The 26410-nt window shown below is 35.6% G+C and overlaps 1 protein-coding gene across 2 annotated transcripts in view; it reads left to right on the top strand.

Moving 5' to 3' along the window:
- LOC110447040 (WD repeat and HMG-box DNA-binding protein 1-like) overlaps nucleotides 1–20853 on the top strand; it is a 24956-nt gene extending 4103 nt beyond the window's left edge. The window contains exons 4-25 of one of the 2 annotated variants that reach the window (XM_021492446.1): nucleotides 368–476; nucleotides 1565–1662; nucleotides 2166–2211; nucleotides 3611–3703; nucleotides 5045–5151; nucleotides 6020–6104; nucleotides 6712–6759; nucleotides 7944–8127; nucleotides 8985–9154; nucleotides 9647–9913; nucleotides 10289–10454; nucleotides 12181–12298; nucleotides 12749–12857; nucleotides 13416–13592; nucleotides 14103–14234; nucleotides 14840–15039; nucleotides 15809–15939; nucleotides 16390–16475; nucleotides 16921–17073; nucleotides 18355–18443; nucleotides 19024–19159; nucleotides 20271–20853. In XM_021492446.1, the coding sequence (XP_021348121.1) occupies nucleotides 368–476; nucleotides 1565–1662; nucleotides 2166–2211; nucleotides 3611–3703; nucleotides 5045–5151; nucleotides 6020–6104; nucleotides 6712–6759; nucleotides 7944–8127; nucleotides 8985–9154; nucleotides 9647–9913; nucleotides 10289–10454; nucleotides 12181–12298; nucleotides 12749–12857; nucleotides 13416–13592; nucleotides 14103–14234; nucleotides 14840–15039; nucleotides 15809–15939; nucleotides 16390–16475; nucleotides 16921–17073; nucleotides 18355–18443; nucleotides 19024–19159; nucleotides 20271–20513 (2947 nt within the window). In that variant the 3' untranslated portion in view covers nucleotides 20514–20853. Of the gene's footprint in view, nucleotides 1–367; nucleotides 477–1564; nucleotides 1663–2165; nucleotides 2212–3610; nucleotides 3704–5044; nucleotides 5152–6019; nucleotides 6105–6711; nucleotides 6760–7943; nucleotides 8128–8984; nucleotides 9155–9646; nucleotides 9914–10288; nucleotides 10455–12180; nucleotides 12299–12748; nucleotides 12858–13415; nucleotides 13593–14102; nucleotides 14235–14839; nucleotides 15040–15778; nucleotides 15940–16389; nucleotides 16476–16920; nucleotides 17074–18354; nucleotides 18444–19023; nucleotides 19160–20270 lie in introns of both variants that reach the window. The other variant, XM_021492445.1, reaches the window with a different exon arrangement.
- Nucleotides 20854–26410: the final 5557 nt, after the last annotated feature.

The raw sequence follows: 26410 nt of genomic DNA, 5'->3' as shown, positions 1-26410 counted from the left end.
CGGACAAGTTCGATAACCGCCATTATCCGACCGTAATTATTGGAGTTATTCCCCTTGGTTTCATTAATGCGATGCATGCGTTCCATGATGTTGTATTGCACTCATTGATCTACCAGTTATGTTGAATGATTTCTCTTTTAATATCAATTACTCACAAATACTTCATATATTTCAATCATACAAACAACTGCTCATTCAATGTGTGGCGGGCGTATTATATACCGCTCGCGGTAACCTTGTTGCCATGTAAAATGAGAGAAAAAAATGCCGCCCTGCCGCATCTATTTTGAAAAAAAATGGCCTGAGAACCAAGTAATTAATTTTATTTGGCCTAATGTGTTTTATCAACTTGCGTTTCCATTTCCAGTGACTTCACCATTAAGGCAGTAGAGGTGGACTCATGCAGCCATAAAACTATGCAAGGTCATGAAGCCCCTGTGCTCAGTGTTGCACTCGACCCAAAGGAAGAGTTTGTGGTAGGTATGAAATTTAATTTGAGGCCTCTGTTTGAGTGAATTTTCACAAATGCGTACAAAATTTACTCCAGGGTAAGTATTATATCAGTATGTGGTCTTAACAGGAATGTGCATAAAACAGGTATGTTGTAATGAATTGTCATTATACAATAGTAATATACAACATTTGTGTAGTGCCCTAAATAATTTGGAAAACTACTCTAAGGCGCTTTACCGCACATGAATAATAATATTCCTACATTGACAGTTATAAATATAGTAGAGAGAAAAAAGGCATACAAATCATCATTTAACATCAGGTAACAAGACATTTATCTCCATTAGAGGCGTCACGATTCACCGCCATGCACTTGTACCGCGATTATTTATGTTCCATTCAATTCACGATATACATTTTCCGGATTTTCGATACGTCACAATCTGAATATTTGTGTATGCCGCATCAGTCGAAACGTCTGTGAGACGTTCAATTTCATTGGCTGATCTCTAAACCCTCAACCAATCGGCTGCGAGGATGCAATTTTCACAAAGCATTCATAACAAAATGGCGGACCGCCGTAAGGAAATGAAAATTTGTGATGCTCCGGCAAGCTTCAAATCAAAAGTGTGGAAACACTGCGGGTTTCCGTGTATTGACGGCTTATATATATATCTCATTTTGTTTATGTTTTAAAATAAAGGTGTATCGATTCGAAATAATTGAATTGTGGTTCAAATATCGAGATACGTATCGAATCGTGGGTTAAGTGTATCATGACAGCTCTAATCTCCATATGCATATAATATACAGATATTAAAATATATAGGGTAGTGTGTACATGGTGTTTGTGCAAAACAGCATAAAATTAAGACGTATAAAGGTCGGTCTTTATATTCTTCTTGAATTGAGCTTGGGTCTTTGACTTCCTAGTTGCAGATGGTATGCTAACATTGCCATAACTCGGTCCTTTGAGTAAGGAATCATTTAGAGCCTTGTTTGTTTTGAATGAATAATGAAATATTGAAAAACTAACTTTTTAGGTACTTTGATGTTCTACACTGAATTCACAGCATTTAGTACACAACATAAATATGTATTCTATCTTCAGGCCTCATCTAGCTGTGATGGTACTGTAAGGATTTGGCAACACAACGACCATTCTCAAGTGACATCCATGAATATTCTCCCAAAAACAAATGATGTGAGGTAAAAATAGATACTACACACAAACTTTCTGTTGTGTGAGGCCTTGGAACCTCAAAATAGATGTCCTAGTTAATTGAATACAAGGATCTGCTAATGGACCGAACATTTGAACAACATACATATGGGTGATATCGGGGGATCAATCTAAAGCCAAATTGATCCCCATTTATTGGTTAATTTCCCATGTAGTAAAAATCCCATCAAAGCTGAAAATTTGACTGATTCTTAAAAAGGTTATACATAGTAGTGAAAGTTTGACTATTAAAACTTTACTTTTAAGGTTTAAAGACCTTTTGGATTAACCTGGTATTTTTTCATTAAGAAAGATTTGATATATTTTTAATATGACATATATACACCTAAGGTTGTACGAATATACCATTCTTAACAAAAGATATTGGGAATTGAAATTATTTGTTATTAAAGGAAATGAAGAATTACATGAATTTCGTGTAGGGGACTATATATGAATTTTTGTTGATGCTTTTAAAATTGTATTTCAGTTTATCAAAAACCATGTGCCGGCTATGCTGGGATTTGAAGGGAGAGGTATGCATCATATTATATTTTACCATGAACTGAAATTTGTGAGTCTTAATGGGTTGATCTATCATTCAGTCTGCTATTTCATATACGCTGCTTAAAGATTTATTTAAAAAAAATAAAAAATATTTTATGCCTCATTATTATCTAAAAGCAGCAGAAAAAGGTTACTGCAAGAACTGATCAGATCATTGTGAAATCACGCTTTAATGATGTCTTATATCATCCTGTGTCCCCTTGGCTTCATTATCAGTGATTTTTTCGAAAGGGCCGATGCCTTTTTTTATTGGAAATTTTACTGCGTGAACACAATGAATTGGCAATTATATGACTTGTTACGGATGTATGATATAAGGGAAATTTTGATTGATCGCGCTCAAACAACCTCATGCTTAAACAAAACTTGAAGCTTGAATTCAATGCCTCAAGATAAATTTCTATTTGTCAAAAACTTTAACAACGTTGTACATCAGTTTATAAAAAGGCATTTTTCAATTCTTTTACAAGCGATTGGGAAAACATTGGGTCAGAATTGGGAAAAGTTCACTTGGGGAAGTACCTAAAGTCGGCACTAAAAATGGGGTAAAATAATCACTGTTTATAGACATGTTTTACTGTATATTTAGGAAGTTCTTGAAGGAATTTACTTTTATGATAATACACGCTGTACTTTCAAGCTGATTATTTAAAATAACAATTTAAAGCTCAAAACTTTTTTTTTATTAAGTTCCATAAAACTTTGATAACTTTGATCAAAAGACAGTATTATTTTTTTTTAATTCTGCTAAAATGTTGTTTCTGCTTAATTTTATTATTGAATCAACTTTAAACTTTAAAACAAGGTTTAAAACCATAAAATTTCAGGATATTCTGATAAATATAATTTTCTGGTCATAATTGAGTTATTCCCCTTGGCCACTAAATCCCTCTGGTCCTTATAAACAAATTATCTTTTAACTTCATAACAAAGCTCATTGTCTTGAAAAAAATTGACATCTTTTAAAGCCTAGATGTGATTGAAATTAAGGAACTATTAATTTTTGAGTGATTGCCTAAAATTTGATTAATCTGATTTTGACCTTTGATGATAAATCACCGATAGCTTCAGTGTTTACAACAAAGTTAATTGCCATAAAAGCTTTAGACAACTTTGATATAACCATGCTTTTCCCCGCTGTAATTAATAGTTACTTTACAGAGTTCTAATATGTACTGCCATATACCTGTGTGCTATAATTCTGTATTACACTGATGCTACATGCTGTAGTAGAGAAGAGAGATTTCTCCTGAATATTTCATACATTTCCATCCAACAAACAACTGATTATTTGAAAATACTTGAGCAACACTTTACGGTATTAAACGTTGCCAATGATGTTTCGATCTCTTTTTTTTCAAATTACAGAATCTTTTTGTTCCCGTGGAAAAGGAAATTCACATCTACGTAAGATCGAGCTGGAAAAAAGCCGGAACCTTCCAAGCTGAAGATATAGCTGGAGTATGTCTGCATCATATCAAGTCACTTGAGAATCGTTAAGAATAAGGACAATTAAATACAAAAGTAGGAGCATCCTCGATACTCCAGGGTTTCACTCATTTTCGCTCTCTGCAACCCTGGAATATGCCATAGCGAAATTGAAGGCACATGGCTAGCTATTTGATTGGTCTCGGGTATAAAAAAAAAATGACCAGTTGCTAGGCCTGGGATCAATCTAGACTTGATTCACTACCTTTTATGGGTAGTTTCCCTCCCCTATAGAGGAAAATTCACCCTTATGTGCTTCAAAATTCCCCTATTTCAATAAGAAAATAGCGGGGGGTTTCTTCTAAATATTTCCCCATTTGTTTTCTTTAAAGTTTAACAGTTAAAATGCATATTACTGCATAAATGCATCTTCTCCACATAATTTAAGCAAAACATCTTGTAATTGTTTGTAAATTGAAATACACTGCACTCGTGTATGTCGGACAAAACATTTATCTTTCACCTTCATGACGCTAGAGCCTTGTAGCAAAATTTTAATTTCCCCCAAATCTGAAAAAGGGTAGATTCCCCTAAAACCTAGATTGATTCCTGTAGGCTGATACTTGTCTTCTGTTGATTACAGAGGAGCAACACCCGACTTTTGTCAATTTTACTGTCGGGCGACTGCGATGTTCTTTTGATGTAAATCAAAAGGATCAATCTAGTTTTCTTGTCTCATCCATAAGGTGGTGGCAGACAGCATTAGATTTTGCTTCAACATATAGTATAGGGGTGCAGAGAACATAAGTCGGTGTCGTGCTGGAGAATCGAGGATGAAGTAGGAGTGGAAGGGTCTCTAGTGTGATATAAATGCAAGAAACTTGTTTTTAATCTTTTCAGCTTTGAATGTGATATGTGATGGGGTCTTTGACAAAATTAGGTCACACCTTTGGTATGTGAAATATTCTGGAATAATGCTGTTGGTTTACTAATCTCATTTTATACACAACTGATCAAGAAAACTACACCAATTTTGCCATTTATCCAATATATAAACGGTTAGCTTCGTACATGTACATGTACAAGGTGTTCTGGGTCTGTATCAACTGTCACTCTGTACCATCTAAGATCTATGTTTATCAAACTTTTTTCATTTTTTTGTGCCCCTTCCTCCACTCTAGCACATGTTAACAATTTGGTTGGACCCTACCATTCATTTATCAAAATTAAGTGCCCTCCAGACTCCTCATCCCATACATGTATATGCAAATTGAATAATTGATTTATTTTTATTCATGGAAAGTGGCAATCAGTTATTCTGACATGATTCCTCTCTAAAACTCTCTTATTGGGTATATATTTGTGGTTGAATAGGTGTTGTCAGTCCTGGCTCTGTCTCCTGATGGCAAGACTCTAGCTGCAGCTTCGTCAGAGGGAAACATACTAGTGATGGACGTTAAGACCAGGAAGTGTGTGGACAGGTACGTGTGCACTCATCTTTTACATTTAATTTGGACACCATTGTCGTTTTGTGGTAGAGCTGAAGTTTTATTGTAATGAAAGATTGTAATGAGTTGGACATCAGAAATGGTACTTCTCAAGAAAGACATTATATCTTTTTGAGTCCTCTTGTCCTTGCTCCATCCTCTTAATGTTGATTTTAAATAATTTCATGATATTTCTTTCCCAAATGGAAATACTAAATATGGGGAGGAAACAAAGGACTAGGGCGTTAGGGTCATCTGGAAAAAATGAAGTATGCAAATATGAAATTTCAAGTTTGACAACTAGTTTAATTAGAAGACTTGACATTACAAAGAGAGTCATTATCCCGTAATTTCGTAGTAAAATGCGTGAACATTTGAGTTTTGTCTGCTGTGCGCTGTTTGGTTGAAAATTGGCAATTTTGAAGCACATTAACTAAACACTCTTCAATTTTTGAAAGCCTCTGTATGCACCAAGCAAATGAATCATTGACATGCTTAAACATTGTCATACCAGTGTTCATTTGTTAAATGGAATTTTTGTTGATCACATGCTGAGGTTTTCATTTCTGCATGCTAATTGTCCAAAAACATCATATTTTGGCTATTTCTGCAAAGGAACACAATTCTGTTGCTATGGTAGCTAGGGCATCTACGCATGCTCATTGAAAAAATCTGCACCAAGAAAGATAGCCCCAATGAACCAATATAATGTTTATAACAGAAGTTGATAAACAAATTCAAAGTTAATTTTTTACTTTTTTATGAGGCCAAAAATAACCAATAATGCCCCAAGTCCTTTTACTCCTTTATAAAAATAGGCAAAATCATTGTAGCAATATTTTGAATTTTAATCTTCCAACAGGTACAGACACCCTAAGAAATTTTCTGTAACTTCCCTAGCTTGGAATCCCAAAAAGGCAACAGAGCTGGCATTCTGTGATAAAGAGGTATGTAGTCTGCTTTATTATCAAAACTATTGCAACCAAGATATATTGAAATCTTGAGCAATTCAACAACAATGAGCGATCTGTTGAGTTAATTGAAAAAATAATCGGCTTGTATAATCTCTTCATAGGTCAAATAGGTAAAAAATGTCTTTATACTGACTTCATGTAGCTAGGTTAGTACTGAGTGTATAAATGTATCCATTTGTGATGTCTATCAAATATTTGCTTTTAATCTCCAGTTATAAGGACATTGAGTTTGTCTTGAATAACATATATGTTTTGAAGCAGATTTGTTGGATTATTTTCTACTGGATGACTTATATCCCTAAATTATTTTCTTTAAAAGAAAAATATGTTAAGTGGAGCACCTGGCATCCAGTAGAGATTTTGTATGTTATAAATAAAACTTCTGATCGGTTTCAGTGCGAGATTTGATGGCAAATACTGATATTTATAATACTTTACAGTAAAAGTCATTCACCCCTACATTTTTAAACTGGACTTGCCCAGTATTTGATTTGGTAAGGTTCCAATGAGACTTTAGGGGTGAATCGGTTAATACTTAAATTCAATTGTTTGTAGTATAATGTGACATTTTATGTTACAGGGTCAGTTAGGACTGCTGGAGGACATCAAGCTATCTTTAGATGCACAGGTTGGTTTATATTTGGCAATTGAATATAATTAACTGCCTTAGTGTTAACGTTACTCCTTGTTCTATCCTGTCACTATTGGGGTTGCTGTCCTTATCTCAGAATCCAAAACACTAGAATTTTTGAAATCTAACACGATGATACACCAGGGGTTTAAAAGTTAAGGTCAAAATACTGTTACTGAAAAGAGGGTATGGTCAGGCCTTGCTGACCTGTCTTTGTTATATATGTTAGTCTAGCTCCCTTTTCCGGATAATAGGATGTTACATGACTTTCCATTTCATATGAGATTTATGACATGAGTCCAAGAATTTTTCAATTTAGCGAGCCTCTGGCTTTTCTAAATTGGAAAATTTATGACTTTGTTCATAAATTTCATATGAATTAAAAACTAGTGTGTAAGATATATTTGATCAGATAATCAAGATTTGTGGCTTTTATTTGTGTAAAAAGACATCTTTCATGCAACCTTAAAATGTAAAAAGCAGCCATTTTGACTCCAGTGCGTAAGTCTGTAAAGTCATGTACTAGTCATAGGCGTGACGTCACAATTGAAATAATTGAAACTTACAACCAATCGCAGGGCTGATGGGTCATATTACATGGGTTAATATGCATACAAATATGACATGGGTATATTCATTGGTTAACACAGTACATTATGTGATAAAATGTGTTGAAGTTAAATTTTTCAGTATAATCATTTATGACTTTAAGGTATAAAAAAAAAAATCTCAAAGATCCCCATACCACTGCCGAAAACTGTTCTAAGTGTTGGAAACTGTTTTTGTCCTGCATGACTATAGTCATGATAAATCATTTCTGAAAAGAAAACCATACTTTGTGGTTTTTATAAAAAAAATAGTGATGAAATATACAAAATATTCAATCAACAAGAGTGTTCTTAGTGAAAAAATTCAGCGGGGCTAGACCGGGGTTTGAATCCTAGACTTAAGATTGTTTTACCATCACTGTAACCGATTGAGCTATCTGGTCAACAAAAGTGTACTAGTCTAAATGTTCTACAGTTAAGTCTAAACGGAAGTTAAAGGGAGGTTACTGTATATTGCAAAAAAAACGCCGTGCAGTGGGACAGAGGTCCTTAATTTCAGAATTGGAAAACATTGGAAAACACCTGCAATTTATTTAATCACTTTAAGTTTATCATATCAACGCTTGATTACAGCAGAGCATTCCAGTACAGGAGACAAGAGCTAAGGAGACTCTTGGTATATTTGATGATGACGATGATGACGACATGCTGATACAGGCTACAAATGATGAGGGAAAAGTTGGAATGGAGTTAGGAGCTGATAACTCGGACGATGATGACCAGATGCCTGTCATAAAACCCTTAGGAGATATTGATGGTAACTGAGCAATGAAATGCTATGTAATGCTATGTAATGCTGGAGGTTATTTTCGTGTCCGAAACCTGAAAGAAAAACATCACACATGAAAGCTTTCTGGTTGTGATACATAACCTTCTACTTGAAAAAGAAAGTGTGTTGTGGTCTTTTAGCAGATGAGATTTCATAACAAAAAGTTTTGAAGCACCTATGAAAAATGTTCCCTGAAAGAAAATACCAGTGAATTGTCCAAGAGTATTTGTAATTTTATAATGCTTAGTGGGTCAGGTTGCACTATACCTATAGAATTTGATTTATAGTTTTTAGAGAATTCAGCCCTGTACTTTAGGGTTTATTACAGCCTGTTTTGTAATGGCTGTTTGTTGTTAACTTTTGTCTGGCATCTGTGAATTTTGTCTGCCATTGTTTAGTATCTGTTGACCAGTGTTAGAATTACTTCATGAGGAACACAGCTAAAACCCTGCTATCTGTCTGTCCACCATGCCTGTCGTGAATTCAACACCTATCTTCACTGACCATCAGGCTGAGGGCATTCCTGTATGTGACTGATTGGCTACAAAGTTATAGACATGGTAGGGTGTTTAAATGTTTTGTCAGCGGTCAAGGTCCTTCCCCTGTTTAAATGGTTGGTGTTCTTCGGTAACAATGCGACATCCACTCCCTCATAAAATTGCTGATTCTGTGATAAATCCGGGTTTTGGTTAAATGCCGTCCCTTATATTTTGAAACATTGAATTTCAGAAATGGTCCACAAATGGCACTATTGGATTTAAAAAAAAAGTTACCATTTATGATCCATGCAGCACTAATATTACATACATCATATTCTAAAGCGATATACTTGGTTGTTGTATCAGACGACACCATGTCGAAGAAGTCGGACCTAGATGATGGTGCCAGTGTGATGTCGGATGCTCCCCTGGAGCTGCCCCCTGCTCCTGTGGCGGTGGAGGGATACAAACCAACGCCGCTCCAGAACCCATTCCAGCCAGGCAGTACGCCAGTTCACCTCTCCAGCAGGTTCATGGTATGTCACCGTAATGCAGTATATAATAGTGTATTTATTGATGAATAGGGTTAGATTATCTCATTTCCCACCTGATTAGTTTAATACCAACATCTTTAAAAGACGTCATATAAATGTAAAAAAAACCAAAAAAACCCAAAAACATTGAATTTTCAGTCATATTAATTCAATTTAAAAAGCAAAGCACTATGAAGATATATGTTGTTGTCAATCAGGAGTATCTCAACTTAAGTATTTCCAGGAGGCCCCCTATTATTTACGTTTTGCCCTCTGACCTTTCCCTTTTGACCTTGTTCTATATCCCTATGACCTTGCACCATATTCCCTTTGACCTTATTTTTGTATGCGTTGTAACCATATCCTGGATGACCTTTGATTTTCTTCCTGTATTACTAACTTCACCTTTATGTTATCTGACCTTGCCATGATGTATGCTGATGGCTTTGCCCTGTATGTCTTTAGCCTTTCACCTTTGACCTGATTTCTGTTCAGGTTTGGAACTCCATTGGTATCATCAAGCAGTATAACACAGATGAAGAGAACAGCATAGATATTGAGTTCCACAACACGTCAATACACCACGCCATGCACATCACCAACACAAGTCACTACACCCTGGCCGACATGTCCTCCGAGGCTGTCGTTCTTGCTGCCGAGAGTGACGATGGCAACCCCAGCAAACTTACCTGCATGCACTTTGGGTCATGGGACAGCTGTAAGGAGTGGACCACAACCATGCCAGACGGGGAGGAAATAATGGTTGGTGTGGTTCTTAAGATATGGCTGTAGCTCTGTACATCAGGGAATGTTGATTTACATTGAAACTGAGACAAAAGCTGTGATATATTGATACTGTGAAATCATCTTAAATATGATAAATATGAAATCAAGTCGGCTGATATTAGGATGATTTCTTGGATGATTCATAAATCTTTATGAGATGAAAATGTTAAGATCCTGTTATATCCAAAACACATAAAGCATAAAAAGCCTGAAGTATGAAAACTAATGTGTTTTTTTAAAATTAGCAAGACAGAAAATTTATTGGACGAGATAGATATTTCCCAGTTGTGTTTTCCTGTTCGTTTTCCTGTTTAATTCAAATAAGAGACTAGAATGTTTGTATGCCTGTAGGCTGTGACACTGGGCGAGGACTGGGTTGCTGTAGCAACGGACAAAAGAAATGTACGACTCTTCAGTCTGGGGGGTGTGCAGCGAGAGATGCTGTCCATACCGGGACCGGTGGTGTGTATGACAGGTCACACCAATCAGCTTATGGCTGTGTACCACCGGGGCATGGGTGAGTGTCTCACTGTCATATCTAGACTTCATAATGCTGGTTTGTTGTGTACCACCGGGGCATGGGTGAGTGTCTCACTGTCATATCTAGACTTTATAATGCTTGTTTGCATGCATATCTTGATTTTAAAATGGGACTAATTACAGTAATATATAAGAATTATGGTGGATAAGTATCTCAAATGTCTTTATGAAAGGAAATTACTGGCTTTTCAAAACATTTAAGTAAGGTGACAGTTCCCAAATCGGATCACCAAACCATCATTTTAATAAATCATTGAAAAATCTGACAAGGAATTATACTCGTTTATAAATGGTTGTATCAAAGGAAGAATATCGATGGGTGTTCTTACAAACGAAATTAGCTACCGGGGCTCACTTGAGATATTTATGGAACGCTCTGAAGTCACCAATCAGCTTCTCCGGTTTTTGTGAATGTCAGGACCCAGATCGGATCAAGGTTTGAATTTTGCGGAATCTTATGCTTCAAATGAATATTTTGTAGTCAGCATATTAAGATTTATATGACAATGACAGTATTTCCATAGTGTGAATTTATCTGGAGTGGATGCTGGGGTGAAGGGCTATCAAGTTTGTTCAAATGAATGACCTGAATTATTTTCAAGGTCACAAGGATCAAATATGTTAAATATCTTTAAACAACTTCTTCTGAATAACCAAAAGTCACAGGATGGCGAAATTTGGCCCGTACCATGATAGGATGAAGGGCTATCAAGTTTGTTCAAATGAATGACCTTGTCATTTATTCAAGGTCACAGGGATCAAATACGCTTATAACCTCAAATGACTTCTTCTAAATAACCAAAAGGCCCAGGATGTTGATATTTGGCCAGTAGAATGCTAGGAAGAAGGGCTACCAAATTTGTTCAATTGAATGACCTTGAATTATATCCAAAGCCACAGGGTTCAAACATGTTAAAATCTTTAAACGACTTCACTTTTAAGGCTACAAGTGTGAGATGTATACCAGGTGAGCAATGCAGGCCCATTGGGCCTCTTATTTAAACACGTAATCAAAACACTAACATTTGAGTTTGAATTACATTTCCTTGCACTATTTGAACTTAAAAACTAATCATCTGTAGACAAAAAATGGTGCATAGCTATCTATTCTTAGACAACATCATTGCTATAACTGATTTGTTGACACATTTACTTATTTATAAGTATTTTTGCAAAAAGGGATCTGATTTGGGTACTGCCTCCTCATACAAAATAAAGGATTTTTTTATTGAAGCAATAAATCAATGTCACTTGATGAAGACCTCATAGCATGTGCTCAGATATGGAGGAGAAAATGTACCAGTAGGACATACTGTAAAATCAATAACAGCAATCTATTTATAGATGGATAAATTGGGAAAATACAAACTGAAACAGCATAGAACCATATTGGGAAATGGAGGTTCGATATAACAATGCTGCCTACATGAAATTAGAATATTTAACTTTAATTTAGGCCTATCTTTGTGACAGCATAATGATTTAGTCCTTCCTACTTATACTACTGTATTCTGTGAACTCGGTCAACTGTGAGGAATTTATCTATACTTGTGCAGTTATTTTGAGGGTTTGGGGAATATTAAATGGGTAAGTTGGGAAAAATTATACACTTTTCAGTTTGGAATGGGTCCTTTAAACAGACCCAAAAAGTACCCTGGTGAACCCCTACAGTGGTGTACAAATAATGTGTTTGTGATTTGTAGGTATCCCTGGTGACCAGTGTCTGGGTGTGACACTGATGTATGTGGAGGGCAAACAGAGGACTGTACTAGGAGGGCAGCCACTACCTCTCTCCCCTAAAACAGCACTGGCTTGGACTGGGTATGAATAGCATCTTAATAACAATTTGTGTAATTTTTAGCTCACCTGCCCGAATTTGAGAAGGAAAATGACATTGACCTAATTGGAAGGTCACAGGGAAAAATACGTCCAGCAACTTCTGAAGAAGAATCAAAAAGCATAGAATCTTATGATGATATTTTGCTGGTAGTTTCAACAGATGGAACCAACAAAGTTTGCGAGGGAAATATTTTAAGTGCAATATAATATTTAATGAGAATATTTTGCTATGACTGCTTTAATATTCAGGTGAGCGATACAGGCCCTCTTGGGCCTCTTGTTTACAGCAGATGTTCCTATCATATTCCAGTTTTGTGGTTCACAAAGGTATTAAGATTATAACCTTAGGTAGGTTTTAAAAACACATACACAAGTTCAGAAGTTTGTAAATTTATTTTGACTCAACCATCAATGTTTCTGTTCTTTTCTCAGTTTTTCAGCTGAAGGAACACCTTTCTATATGGAGTCTTCCGGCATCGTCAGGATGTTCAACAGAAAATTTGGCCCGAGCTGGATGCAAGTGGCAAACACCAAATCACATGTACGTATACTGTAGTAGCTTCCTCCCATACCTGTGGATGTCATATAGAGCTGTTCAGTGTAAGAATGGTTTAAGAATTTCTTTTTCTCTTTCTTATCCATTTGTACAAAATGGAAAACCCCTAAGGAAGCAGTCACCTGGGAGTGTAGGGTAGAATGATAGAATCTATCGCTCCAGTGTAATGTAGGCAGAACAATATCTAAACACGGAGGATGAGTTTTTCTGAGAGAAAACACAAGACTTTGCTGAGTGTTAAACTTTAAAGGAATCGTCAACAAATCCTTTAAGCAGGGGATTTTAATTCCACAAATTTGCTTCATATACTGGAGTTGCCTGCCTATTTACTTTAGCAAAGTGTTATCTTCATCAAAATTATTGGGAATGCTTTAAAAGGCCTGCAACCTAGAAATGTTTTGGTACGAATATAGAGAAAGTACATAGATGGAACTCTCTACTTTTAACAGTAAATGTAGCCCTGAATATGTATGTTACCTAAAAGTTCAGACTATGAACCATTTTTACCACAGCTTTTCATCATCAATATTCTTTTATTTAAAGGCGAAGGGGAAATCGGACCATTACTGGATTGTAGGGGTGAATGAAAACCCCCAGCAGTTGCGCTGTATTCCCTGTAAGGGGTCCCGATACCCTCCAGTCCTTCCTCGTCCTGCCGTGTCCATACTCCCGTTCCAGGTTCAGTTGTGCGAGATGAACACAGAAAAGAGTCAATATGAAGTATGTTCACCGTAACGGTTCAGTTTTAATATTGACCATGAATGAACGCAAGTTGGAATACTCTCTGTAAGGCCAAATTAAAACAAATTTTGTGTTTCCACTCCCCTAGATTGTTGTGCATCAGAACTCCTGTTCTATATAAGCATAGTGAAAATATTTTCCAAAGTAAAAACAAATTGGGTACCTAACTACCCTATTTTTTCTGAGGATGATAGGGGAAACACAAGTAATCTTTTGAGGGGGGGGGGGGGCTTAAAGCCTGTTATGTGAAGTAAAAAAAAAAGAGAGATATGACATTCAGGGATATAGCAAAAAGGAGAAAAAAAACACCATTAATTAAGTAATCACATATACAAATAGCTTTTAACATATCCCTGTCTTGTATAGGTGTTAAGTGCATTTTTCTGTTTTGAAATTAAACTTGATTAATTACAGAGATTTGATTAGAAGGTATCAGTTATTTTGTAATATTGATACTATATAAAATAATGTGTTTTAATGTGTTTGTAGGAAACGCTTTGGAAGACCCGGCTGTTTGGTCAGCACTTTGACCATTGGATGTCCCAGGGGTTTGAGTTTGAGCCGTCCAGGAAAGCTGAAAGTCTCAAACCTGCTCAGGAGGCTCTTATGAAACTGTTTGCTGTAAGTTAATATTTTACCATTAGTACTGACAAAAGATTTCAACCAGGTCACTGTCGTTGAATTTAAAAGAAAAAATATTTATATAATCTATAGAAAAGAAATTCAAGGAAAACCTCTTTTAAGGATCTCCACACCACTGCCATAAAATGTAACTTCAGTATTTGAAACAGTTTTTTCTGACACGTTTATAGCTTTGATAGAATATTTCTGAAAAGAAAATCAAATCTTTCAGGACTTTCATGAGAAACAACAAAGAAGAAATATTCTGGGTGTAAAAAACATTCAGCTGGACTTTTCAGGATTTAATCACTTAATTTCAAATTCTTTTGCTATCGCTCTAACTGTTTGAGCTACACCTGGTCAACAGAAGTGTCCTCACCCAACTCTTCTACAGTTAAATCAAAGCGAAAGTTAATGGGAGGTTACTGTATATAAAAAAGAAAAACACAGTTCAGTGGGACAGAGATTCTTAAGCATTCTGTCTAGAGAGAACATATCCATTACAGTGAAACTTGGCCAATACGAAGACTGCTTGATATAGTTTTACTTTTATATAGATAATAGATCAAATTTGCAACGAGAATTACCTTTCATATTTGTTACAGTTGTCAGCACGATCTGACCGGGAGTTCAGGGCCCTGGAGGTGTGTGAGATGATGCCAGAACAACACACACTTCAGCTAGCCATCAAGTATGCCAGTCGTATCAAACACATGCACCTAGCCGAGCGCATCAGTGAACTGGCTCAGCAGAAGGAGGAGGAGGCAGAACAGGAGGAGGACGAGGAGGATGTACCGGAAGCAAGGTAGGCTTGTGCAGATAGTATTATTATTATTGATGTGAAATAAGCATTTTAAATTAAAAAATCAGTCTCTGTATTAAAGCAATAAACATATATTTTGTCCAAAGGGCTATCACATCATTAAGGAGTTCATTGATGTCAGGTGCATGGTTTATTGTTCCAAAAAGAGAAGGTCATTAGGCCCGAAAAATTGTGTTTCTGGTTTCACCCTACTCCAACAATGTTTGAGGTTTAACACGGCGAGATACTGTTGACAGGGGCCGCGTAACACAGTGGGAAAAAACGTATACGATAGAAATAAGGCCTCTTATGTAGTAGTTTCACCTCTGTAAAATAAGTTTCGTTAGGTAGAGATTTTTTGGATTTTTTTGCAAGGTTTTTTATTTAGATTATATATATATATAGAACAATAATCTTGACTTTAAAAGTACTAATCCAAAATTGACTCAAAATCGATGGTATATGGTCTAAAAGATAATTTCAGAAAGTCCATTCTTGCATTTATCATATGGAGTATTATCACAAAGATAAAATTTTGGTGAAATAAAGTGATTTCAAGATTTATAGATGATCATTGTTGGATGGAGAAGTTATGTAATTTTGTAGAGTGAAAATTTATCAGAATTATCAGTTACCGGGATTGTCGTAGGAGAAGCTGTTCTGTAGAGTGAACTTTAAATCTGAATTATCAATTTCAATAGATGTCTTGCCTTAAATAATATCTTGGAATTTTATTTTTCAGTTATAATCCTGTAACTGACTGGGCTGGTAGAAATGGTCATTTGGGGGCACGACCCAAGGAAGGGGGTCATCTGGTACAGGACGAGGAAGTGATGGATGAAGGTGATGAGGAAATCAACATGGATGGAGAGGAGGAGGAGGAGGAGGAGGACAGGCCATCAGGTACAGTACTTGGATCTTCTGTGGGAGTGTTCTTAGACCAAGTTAAAACAGTCAGTTTCCTATTATCTAGGGTAGTTAAGTAAGTTGAACCATTAAAATGGTAGTTATGAGGACTTCAAGGGTGGAAAATTGTTCAGAAGAAAAGCTTTGGCACAAAATTGTGGAGAAGATGTACATATTATATTTGCTAGTAAAGTAAATAAACCACCTCAACACTGTTCCGGGGATTAATCATACATCTCTGTGGCAATATTCTCCAGTGCCAAATTACAATAATGGACATAGTGAAATTGTGCTCTCTCTTTTTTTTATTTCTAATGTTTTAACACAAAGTAAAGCATATCTACCTCATAGTTTACAAAGACTTGGTGGTCCATTGTTTTTAATATTCTCTCATGTCAGTAATAGCCACGATATTCTGTCTAATTAGTATTTTGGTCTTGTTTTTAGGTCCAATGTTAAATCTGAAATCAAAATCCGAGAAACCAACTCGACCCACATTTATATCCTCAGCAAGGTCATCTAACCCTTTCAAGGTAAGTCAAAGTCTCGAGACATCAGCAAGCACCTGTTGAAAATTCTTCTTTATAGATTTGTTATATTTTATTATTGAATTTAAGGGTTTTCAAGTATTTCATTAGAAAATATCCATCAGAAGTATTAATATAATCTGACCTAAACAAGCTCTAAAACTCACTTTGACATCAGATCTATGGAAGCTGTATCTGGGGTCATATTCTTGTGCCACCTCCCAGAATAATGATCATAATGATGATAATGTTACACTCCGCTCCACTACCACATGAACCCCACAAAACACAAAAATACTGATTTAGGGAAAAGGCGACCATCTGAGAAATAGGTTCAATTTCCCCAGTATTGGCATCAACATTCGGTTTTATGTTTTGTAAAAGATCCGATTCTGATTTGTATTTTCTTCAAATTTTTCTTTAAATTTGTCCGTAAATTTTCGCTTTACAGATGTCCCAGGGTTCACAGAAGACGGCGCCCAGCGGTAGTGCAAAAGGCACACAAGTGTTTGATAGTATGAATCGAAAGAAAACAGAGAAAAGTAAAGTAGCTGATCCCGTTATCATTGGCAAACCAGGGAAGATACTTGTTAAACCCAAAAAGGTATTATTATGGCATTAACACTATATATCAAACAAATATGACTGTACTGGATAAACAATAGCGGTGGTATGACCAGCTGTAGGTCAGTGTGAAGTCTAGAGTTTTGGACAGTGTATGTATTTGAACCCTGGTGTACAGGTAAGCACAGGTTTGACTTCCTTGTTCAAAGGCATCCTCGATGTCCAGGGGTTATGCTCAATTTTGCTCTTTGTACCCCTGTAACATGTCAGCAAAATTGAAGGCACACAGCTAGCTGTTTGATTGGTCTCAGGTGTAAAAAAAACCACCCGACAAATCGCTAGGCTGATACCTGTCCTTTGAAGATGACAGGGGAGCGACAAGCAACTTTAAAGGCGGTCAATTTTACCGTTATGTGATCGCGAGATTCTTTTGATGTTCGTCAAAGGACCAAATAGTCTTCTCATCTCCTCCATAAGGTGGCGAGCTTAAAGTCTTCAATTTCGTCATGACATATTCTAGGGGTGCAGAGAGCGAAAGTGATGAGGGGTATCGAGGATGCTACAAGGGCAGTTTCTGCAATTTCTTAACATGTTTTGAAATTAATTTTATAGCAAATGTCAAAAAATCACAACTCCAGTTGTACTTTCTCTGTCCATGTAAAATTAAATGTTGTGTATGTATGTGAAATAAAAAAAAAAAAAAAGCAAAGAATAGCTGGAGCAATGTCTTCCGGAAGTCATCATGTCTCCTCAAAATCAAATATCTATATATACCAGGTACCTGGTACATGTTACAGTTTTAGCTATAAGTATATCATCAAGTTTTTGTAGGTGTTGACACTAACACTAGTCCGCTAGTCCTGGACTAGTAGATTTCAGCAAGGACTAGTGAATCACCTAACCTTACTGGTCCTTTGAACTTGTGAAAAATATGATTATAAAATAAGAATATTCCTTTTTAAAATTTAGAAAAATGCTTAAAATAAGATATATTGCATGATAATTGTCAACATTTTTCTAACCTTCACCATATTTTTATGGCAGTAGTTATTTTAACTCCCCTACAGTAGATTACTTTGATGTTTCGTGCTGTAGATCGCGATGTTTCCTTATCAGGAAATCTTGGACTAGTTACATTGACGAAGGACAAGTAATTAATCTATTCAACTAGTCCTGTGGACTATCAAGCAAAAAAAGCTAGTGTCTAACCCTGTTTTGTATGAAGTCACTCAAAAGTGAGTAGTTTGTCACTCGTAGTAAGAATGTACTTTGCTGTGTATTGATGATTTAATGACGTGGGTTACTCTGTCTTCTTTTACAGTCAACACAGGGAAATTTATTTGCAACAAAGGTCAAAACAGATACAGCAAAATCAGATCCTACAAATGAAACTCCAGCCCCTCAGCAAAGGTAAGAAACTGTTGTACACTAAGGTTTCAACAAATTAATGTATTGCCTATTGGAAAGAATCAATAAAGTTTTCAAATTCTGTTCAAATTATATCGATGGCAACATGAGAAAACTTATTAAGATGTTTTGAATAATAAGTAGATTTTTTTTTTATTTAAAAATGGCATGAAGAAGTTAATTTGATCTTACAATAGCTGAATGACTTCATAGGAATATTTTTTAGAACTGCATTTTGCTCAGCAATGAAATTTATTTTTCTCTTTTTGAGATGCACCAGCTTTAGTATTTATTACAAAGGAAATCTGGAATCAAATTTTAAAATTTTCTTCCATTTTAGGGCTATTTCAAATGTAAATATATGGGGACAGAGAACTAAAGTTATGTTATAACCTTGCTTTTTAAATGTAAACGCGAAGTTTGGGGCATGAGAGGAAGGGCCTGGATTGGTTGTGAACTACATGCGAGATGAGTCCTTGTCTCAATGTGTTATCAAATTTGAATTGAGTCTATTGTAATTATAAATAATGAAATTGAGCTTCCATTCTTTAATTATTGGTTCTGCCGCCTGTATTTCGTGTAGTACTCCGTCAGCGTTTGACCTGTGGCTGGAGGAGAATCGAGTGGACCTAGAAGAAGAACATCCGGACCTGGCCGAGGCAGATCTGGTACAGACAGCTGCTGAACGTTTCAGGGAAATCCCTAGAGAGGAAAAACAGGTGAGTGTAAGGAAATGTACTTTATAGTTTGACTTTGTTATCTCAAATTATTGAACACATTTTTAGATGTGCAGGGTATTTTTGATAGAAATTAAATAAATTATCTTGGAAAGAGCAGCAAGTTTTGATTGATTGTATCTGTTTGAACTGATTTTGAGTAATTTATACTTATTTTCTATTAAATAAGGTTGCACAGTGTATAGTGGTCTGTCACAATATATTTCTAGAATTAATGACAGAAGGAATGTACTGTGATATTGTATCACAATATAATATAATAGGAAAAATGTCAATATTTTGAGAAATCCTGCTTTTATTTCTGTTGACGGAAGAATATGTCATCAGGTGTTGTAAAAAAATGAATCATAAAACAAATGGATCGATCTTGCAAATTTTAAACTTTTAAATGAACTAATCGTCCAATATGAATTTTCTGCCACTTCTCACCACAAGTAATAGGCTGTTGTATGGTTATTAATGTGTTTCCTGGACTTTGAAGTTATTTGTAAAGATGAAACATGTACTAAACAGATAAATACAAATAAGTGTTTGAAAAATGTTGCTATAGCAATGTTTTATTTTTGTATTGCATTTGAATAAATATCTCTGTGTACTGTAAATATACAAATACATGTACCAAATTTTCAATACATTGTGACTCCTGTAGCGTGCCAATATGTGAAAACAACCCAATATGTGAAAACAGGAAAAACTATATTGAATTAATTAATTACTGTGTTCAACTTACTTATTATTCAAACTAACTCTAATGTGAACCATCTCAACTAATTAAATCCCCTAATTAGCAAAAAAAAAAAAAAATCACTTTTCACGAATTGGGTTGCACATGATCGGACAAATCCTATCAACCCAATATGTGAAAACATGAAGAAGAAAAAAAACTAAATCACAGTAATTAATTAATTCAATATAGTTTTTCCTGTTTTCACATATTGGGTTATTTTCACATATTGGCAAGCTACAGACCCCTCCTAATATTGTATAACCTAATATGTGAAGGTATTTTTTCATCATCACAAACAACTGTGAATGTTATCAGAACGTTTTGTTACTGACAGAATCGTGATTGTAAGTTCTGTTTTCATCGTAGGTCTGGATTACCAAGGCAAAGCAATTAAAATCGGAAAATTCTGAAAACGTACAAAATGCAGAAAATACAAACACAGAAGTTCCACCTGAAAACAAAAAACGGAAACGAGAAGAAACAGACTCCAAGGAAACAAAAGACATTGCCAATAAAAAGAAGAAAGACAATTTCTTAGACAGCAAAAAGAAACCATTGTCACAGAACACTAACTCTAAATTGGCTGGTTTTGCTTTTCAAAAAGAATGAGAATTCAGGATGTTATGGACTTAAATGCAATTTTCATCAACTCATTAGGATATAGTGTATTTTACTTGTTATTGTAAGTGTCCATCATGAACAGAGGTATGTGTTTATATTGGTATATTGTTTGAATAACTGTATAACTCAACGATTTAACAATTTTTTTGAGTCGCAATGAAGGACTAATATTTTCATATATTACTTCATCGCACAAAAAATTGTTATGTAGAGCATCATCTTCCGAATTCCAGGGGCCACGCTTACGTTCACCTTCTTTCTCTGCACCTCTGGAATATGATGAAATCAAAGGCACATGGAATGGAAAAAATGTAGATTAAAAAAAAAATGACCAATCGCTAGGTTTACATCTGTCCTCTGAAGATTACAGAGAAGTGACACTTGAGAGGTATTCACAGTGTGGTATTAGAATTGAACAAATGTGCATGCTGATTATTTATTGTATGAAAATGTACAAGAGAATTGATCATTTTCTCTCCCCTTATATATGAAATTTATCAGAAACATATTTTTAATAAATGTATGTAATAAAAGTGCTATTGCAAAGAAACCCACTAAACTCTTGGTTGCATTATTCATTTTTTAGCCAATGAAATATTACAAGATGGCCACGAAGGATTCTGATTATCAAACACACATTTTTAGATCACCTGACCATTCGTCTTCCTCTGTCGTCATGTGTTAGCTTTAATCTTGTGAGCACGATAACTTGAGTAAAAGTGAATGGATTTCGATAAATTTTGCTATGCTGCTTTATATCAATAAGATCTCAGACGAGTTTGAAAGTGGTCCCAATCAGACAATAACTAGCAGAGTAATGGAACTTGGACATTTTAATTACTATTGGAACCTATGGGACTTGGGCTTGTGAGCGCAATTACTTCAGTAAATGTGAATGGATTTGATGAATTTTGCTATGCTGCTTTGTATCAATAAGATCTCGGACAAGTTGCAAATGGGCCCTATCAGACAGTAATTGGCAGCAGCAATTCGCTTCTTATTTGTACAAATATTCGTTGTGAGGTTCCAAACAAGTGTTCTTATTTTTTTGTGCCTATCAGAAAATCCAAGATGGTCACCCTGACCTCTCATTTGTTACTTTTCATGCTGATTGTAAAATTCCAGATGGCCAGCGTGGCCTGTGATCCAGATTGGCTAAGACATTTACAACTTAATATGTACATAATCCATTAAACGTATCATCTAATTCATCTATACAGCATGTGTATGCCTGGTGTATGGCCCCTCTCCAAAGCAACATTGTGCCAAAAAAAAAAACATGCTACAATTTGAGTACTTCAGAATTTACTTTATTTATAGATATAGCCACCAAGCCATCTCATATTTGACATACACCATATACTAGATTGATCCACGGATTTAGGTTTATCTAAGTCCGTGATTGATTCAACCTAGTACGAGCAGAGTCGGTCCAACAGGGTTCGATGTATAACGATAATTATCTCTGACAAATCAGAGGTGATCACGGTGGCTGACTTCAATCCCGAAGTTAAAAATCTGTATTTCAGTGACTTACACAATTTATGAACAAAGTTGATCCTGTAGAACTCTAGTTGAAATCGTAATTGTCTTGATCATGACCAATCTACGGCAGCTATCTTGCGAAAACGTTGATTTTGTTCTGCCATCTACTTATCAGACACTTCAGAATTTTCGCACGATTATTGATAAACCAGAGACCTATATGGCTTTATATGTCTCGGGATAAACCATCTTTCTCTTTTTAATCGAACATCACATATGGTCGCCGACTTCTACCGTCCGCTATATATAGCCATAACACTTAGTGTCATAGTGAGACGGATAGTTGCGCAAACCTCACCAGTTTTCGAGAGAACATCTGAAATACGTCTGGTGTCAGAAAACAAACTAAGTTAGGGGGAACATAAGGATGGATGTGAACGCTGAATGGATTATTAACGGATTTGTACCAGTAGGGGCCTTTTTTGTCAGTCTTGTTACAGTTAAAATTGTTTGAATTCCCAGTACCCATGTTTTATAATTGTAATCATTATACATTCCGAAATATTGCGATTTCTTCCTTACAAGAGACGGCCATGACCTTATAATCAATTGATCAGTATTGAAGTATTTGGTGTCAGATTTTATTTACCTGTAAATATCAAAGTAAAGATTTTACAATCTGGGATATTGTATACAGAACAGTCCTTGTTACAGTGTCAATTCAAAAGAACGGCAAACTTCTTAGTCAAATAATTCATCCCGAACCATCTCAAAACCACGAAGGAGAAGAGCGCATTTGGTATTATTTTGCATATTTTATTTAATATTTTCAATGTTTGTATACAAAAATAAAAAAAAAATGGAATCGGCACTCGTTGAAGGATGAATATTCATAGCGCTTTGGGTGAAACTTGATGAAATCAAGCCCGTACAATTATATGAATATCTGTATTGGGCGAATTGAGAATCTTCCTAAAAAACGAGAAAACATGATAAAAAAATCCTGGAAGTTCTGAATGCACAGATGATGAAAAAACATGCTAATATATCAACCTCGATGTGATAGCCGATCAGATTTATATTATGTCGGGTATATCTCGGAACTAAAATGCACTATAAATATAACAGCGTATATGATGATGTATGTTGAGTTCAAATAATATAGGTAGTGCATGCTATGTTCTCCCAATATTTAACTCAAAGACCAGGGCCTCATTCGTTTAAATCGCGATTCAAACGGCTGAACCAGAGTTATTCCGCCTCATTTGAGGCGAGCCTTGCAAGGCTTGCATACACTTTTTCATGTTAGCCAGGATATATACCTGAACATTTTACATTAAAAACAGACGAACCGGTCGTTCCGCATAAACGAGCAGGCCCCCGTTCACACGTATCTGCGCGTCATGTCGGTACATGCCATATATGTAAAGGCGATTAAGGATTTATTCATTAAACACCAGCGTGGCGTATCGATAAACAATGTGAGCTAAAAACGATATATATTTGTTTATTTCTAAATACACCTGTAAGTTTTTCTCAAATGATTTTATAATGGCACTTCAACATCGATTATGGATTATACTGATACATAATCGAAATGTATATAGTACGAAAACTACACACATTTTACGACGTAAACCACATCAATTGTGGTTATTCTTTTAACATTTCAGGAAGAGTGTTTGACACAAATATCTTTCTAATCAAATTGATTGTAGATGAATATAATATTATAACATGAATTATCGATATTTTCATATGAATTTTTTGTAGATTAAGGATAATACATGGGCACATATATCCCAAAGTGAAAAAAAAATCAAAATTTCAATTGAAGTCTAAACGCTTGACTTTTAATTAATATTCAAAACAATCACTTTTGAAAATAGACATTACACGTTTCATTATTTTGCAACGACTCGAAAACACAAAAGAAAACGCATTTTAATATTACAGTAAAAAGGAATAAGAATGGGGTTTTGTGATGACGTTGGGACCCCCTGTTAAACGTCATCTAATTCTTTAGTAGCCTATGTGTTCAGAAAAAAACCCATAATGAAGACGTCTTAAAGAGCCTATTCCGTCTTTGCGTATTGCAGTTATCTTCTCGTGGGAGAAGGTATTGATTGTTACGTCATTGGTTTGTGCGAGAAAATTACGTCGTTTTCTCAACAATTGATGACGTTACTCTCACAAAAAAGTGACGTAACAATCAATTGCTCCCAAGAGAAGATAACTCTGCAATACGCAAAGACGGAATACGTATAAAGTGGAAGCTATATGACAGCTTTGTTGAGGTAAACCCAATGTAATAGTTCCCATCATGTAAAAGTTAGATATTTCGTGTTGAGTGGTTTAAGCCATAGTGGTCTGAGAATTTGTCACAGTAATATATCGACCTAAACTAAGATGTTTAGGGTGATTTTTCACGTTTTAGTGGTATGTCCAAATATAGCTGTAACACATTCTCAAGTCCCCGTGGTTTAAGCTAGACTGACCGCCAGTCTCCATGATTGTAAACCGTTCCTGTTAAAGACTTTATACAGAGTAAATCAAATAAGCTGATCATAGTAATAAGGAGAGATAATAAAGGTCAAATACACATTATAAACACATACTGATCGTCCACAACACACAAACGATGAACTAGAACAACCCAATTTAAATATCCAACGTATAGAAAATCAACCTAGAGCATGTGTGTATGTGAATGTCTCTATACGAAGACCAAGTCTGATTAGTTTGGCTTTTTAAATCTATAAATACATCGTCTAAGGTAAATCATGACCATAGATATTAGGACGTTATTTATGTACAACCTCCCTCACACTACTGTGGTTGATCTCCCTATTCTAGAAATCAACACGTGAAACTGACTTTTTCAATAGGTTACCCTCTGTTGAACACGGTTTGATGGTATTTCTAGTCGAGTACACTAACGATCAGTTCATTATTGATTATTTGGTCATACACGATACCAGGCAAGTACTTGTCAGTCGGCTACACACACGTACTCGGTATAGACCAACACGAGCATGACGAAGAGAGAAAACATTTCAACGTAACGTTATTTTGACATAGGACGGATTTCACGTAAACTACCATCATGGCACAAGAGTAAGTATTCGTACAACCGTTTGTTTGTGTGTACTCGTAATTAAGTCTGAATTATGAATATTTAGACGTCTGTTGTGTTATGCCCGAGGATATGTAGACAAGGTATATATTACGTATCTGTTTGTCGTTGAACATTTCGTTGCATTCGGGCTTCGTCATAAGATTCTAGCTTAATTGTGTGGAGGCTTGCCTGTTTTCAACCTCTTTGGCGTCCCTATTATGGACCATTACACTAACTCGAGTACGGTTAACACTTTGCTATTTATAGATTTCACAGTGTAATATTTATAAATAACATATACTGTGTTTGCACAAACCTCTAGTCGTTGTTTGATGTACATTGCTTGGATTACCTAGTAATATTCCACAGAGACTTGTAACAGCTATCTTAAAATACACACGAACACACCTAATGCTGTATGCGTGTTCGTATATATTTTTATATATTAGTTACGAGCCCCTGTGCATTGTTATTCGGTCTTATAAGGAGTCCAAGTAAATATTATCTACACTCCCTATAGAAAGGGGCAGAACAATCTCCAAACAGGTTGGTACAATACGTCAGTATAATATTCACAAAATGTAAGTAGTTGTAATAAAAAGTGAAGGAAATCATTTTATCCATTACAGACAGGGTTAACTAAGCCAGTAGAAGCACAGGGACCTGGACATTCATTAGAGTAAGGATAGTTTGACCTAAATAGATGTGTGCAGAGAAACATTTAGACGTTTTAAGTTTTGATTAACACCGACTGATGGGGAGGGGGCTATTTTTACCAAGTGTTGATCCAGACATAAAACCTAGCTACAATATTACTCTAAACACCGTCTGTTTCGGTCCAAACATGCCTACTCTGACAAATGTGCATGTCCCTGTGACTACAGGAGATAACCCTTGCAATGATCAATAATGTCTCTCTGGATGCAACAGTCACATTTCATAAATGTTGGAGTTCGTTGCAATCCAGAAAATAATTGTAGTAAACTGTAAGTTCTGACTTAGCCAATCACAAAAAACGTCATGAAAGGTGACGTCATACGTGATTGGTTGAGCAAAATCTTAAGTCTTAGATTGTTTCATGATCAGTCATAAAACGATTCCTGACGAAACGTTCAATTATGCTAATTAATCAATGTTAAGAATTAACTTGCATGTTCTTTAATAGATCCACTGTTCAACCAAAAATAACTATGGGCAAGATCTTGTTATACGGAGACGAAGCAGTAGGGAAAACATGTCTGTTGCTTAGATTCACAGTAAGTATACAATATGTAGTGAACAC

Source organism: Mizuhopecten yessoensis, unplaced genomic scaffold (assembly GCF_002113885.1).
Source record: "Mizuhopecten yessoensis strain PY_sf001 unplaced genomic scaffold, ASM211388v2 scaffold3135, whole genome shotgun sequence".
Classification (NCBI taxonomy): Eukaryota; Metazoa; Mollusca; class Bivalvia; order Pectinida; family Pectinidae; genus Mizuhopecten; species Mizuhopecten yessoensis.
Note: the sequence above shows the minus strand (reverse complement) of the source record. Positions and strands in the feature narration are given on the sequence as shown.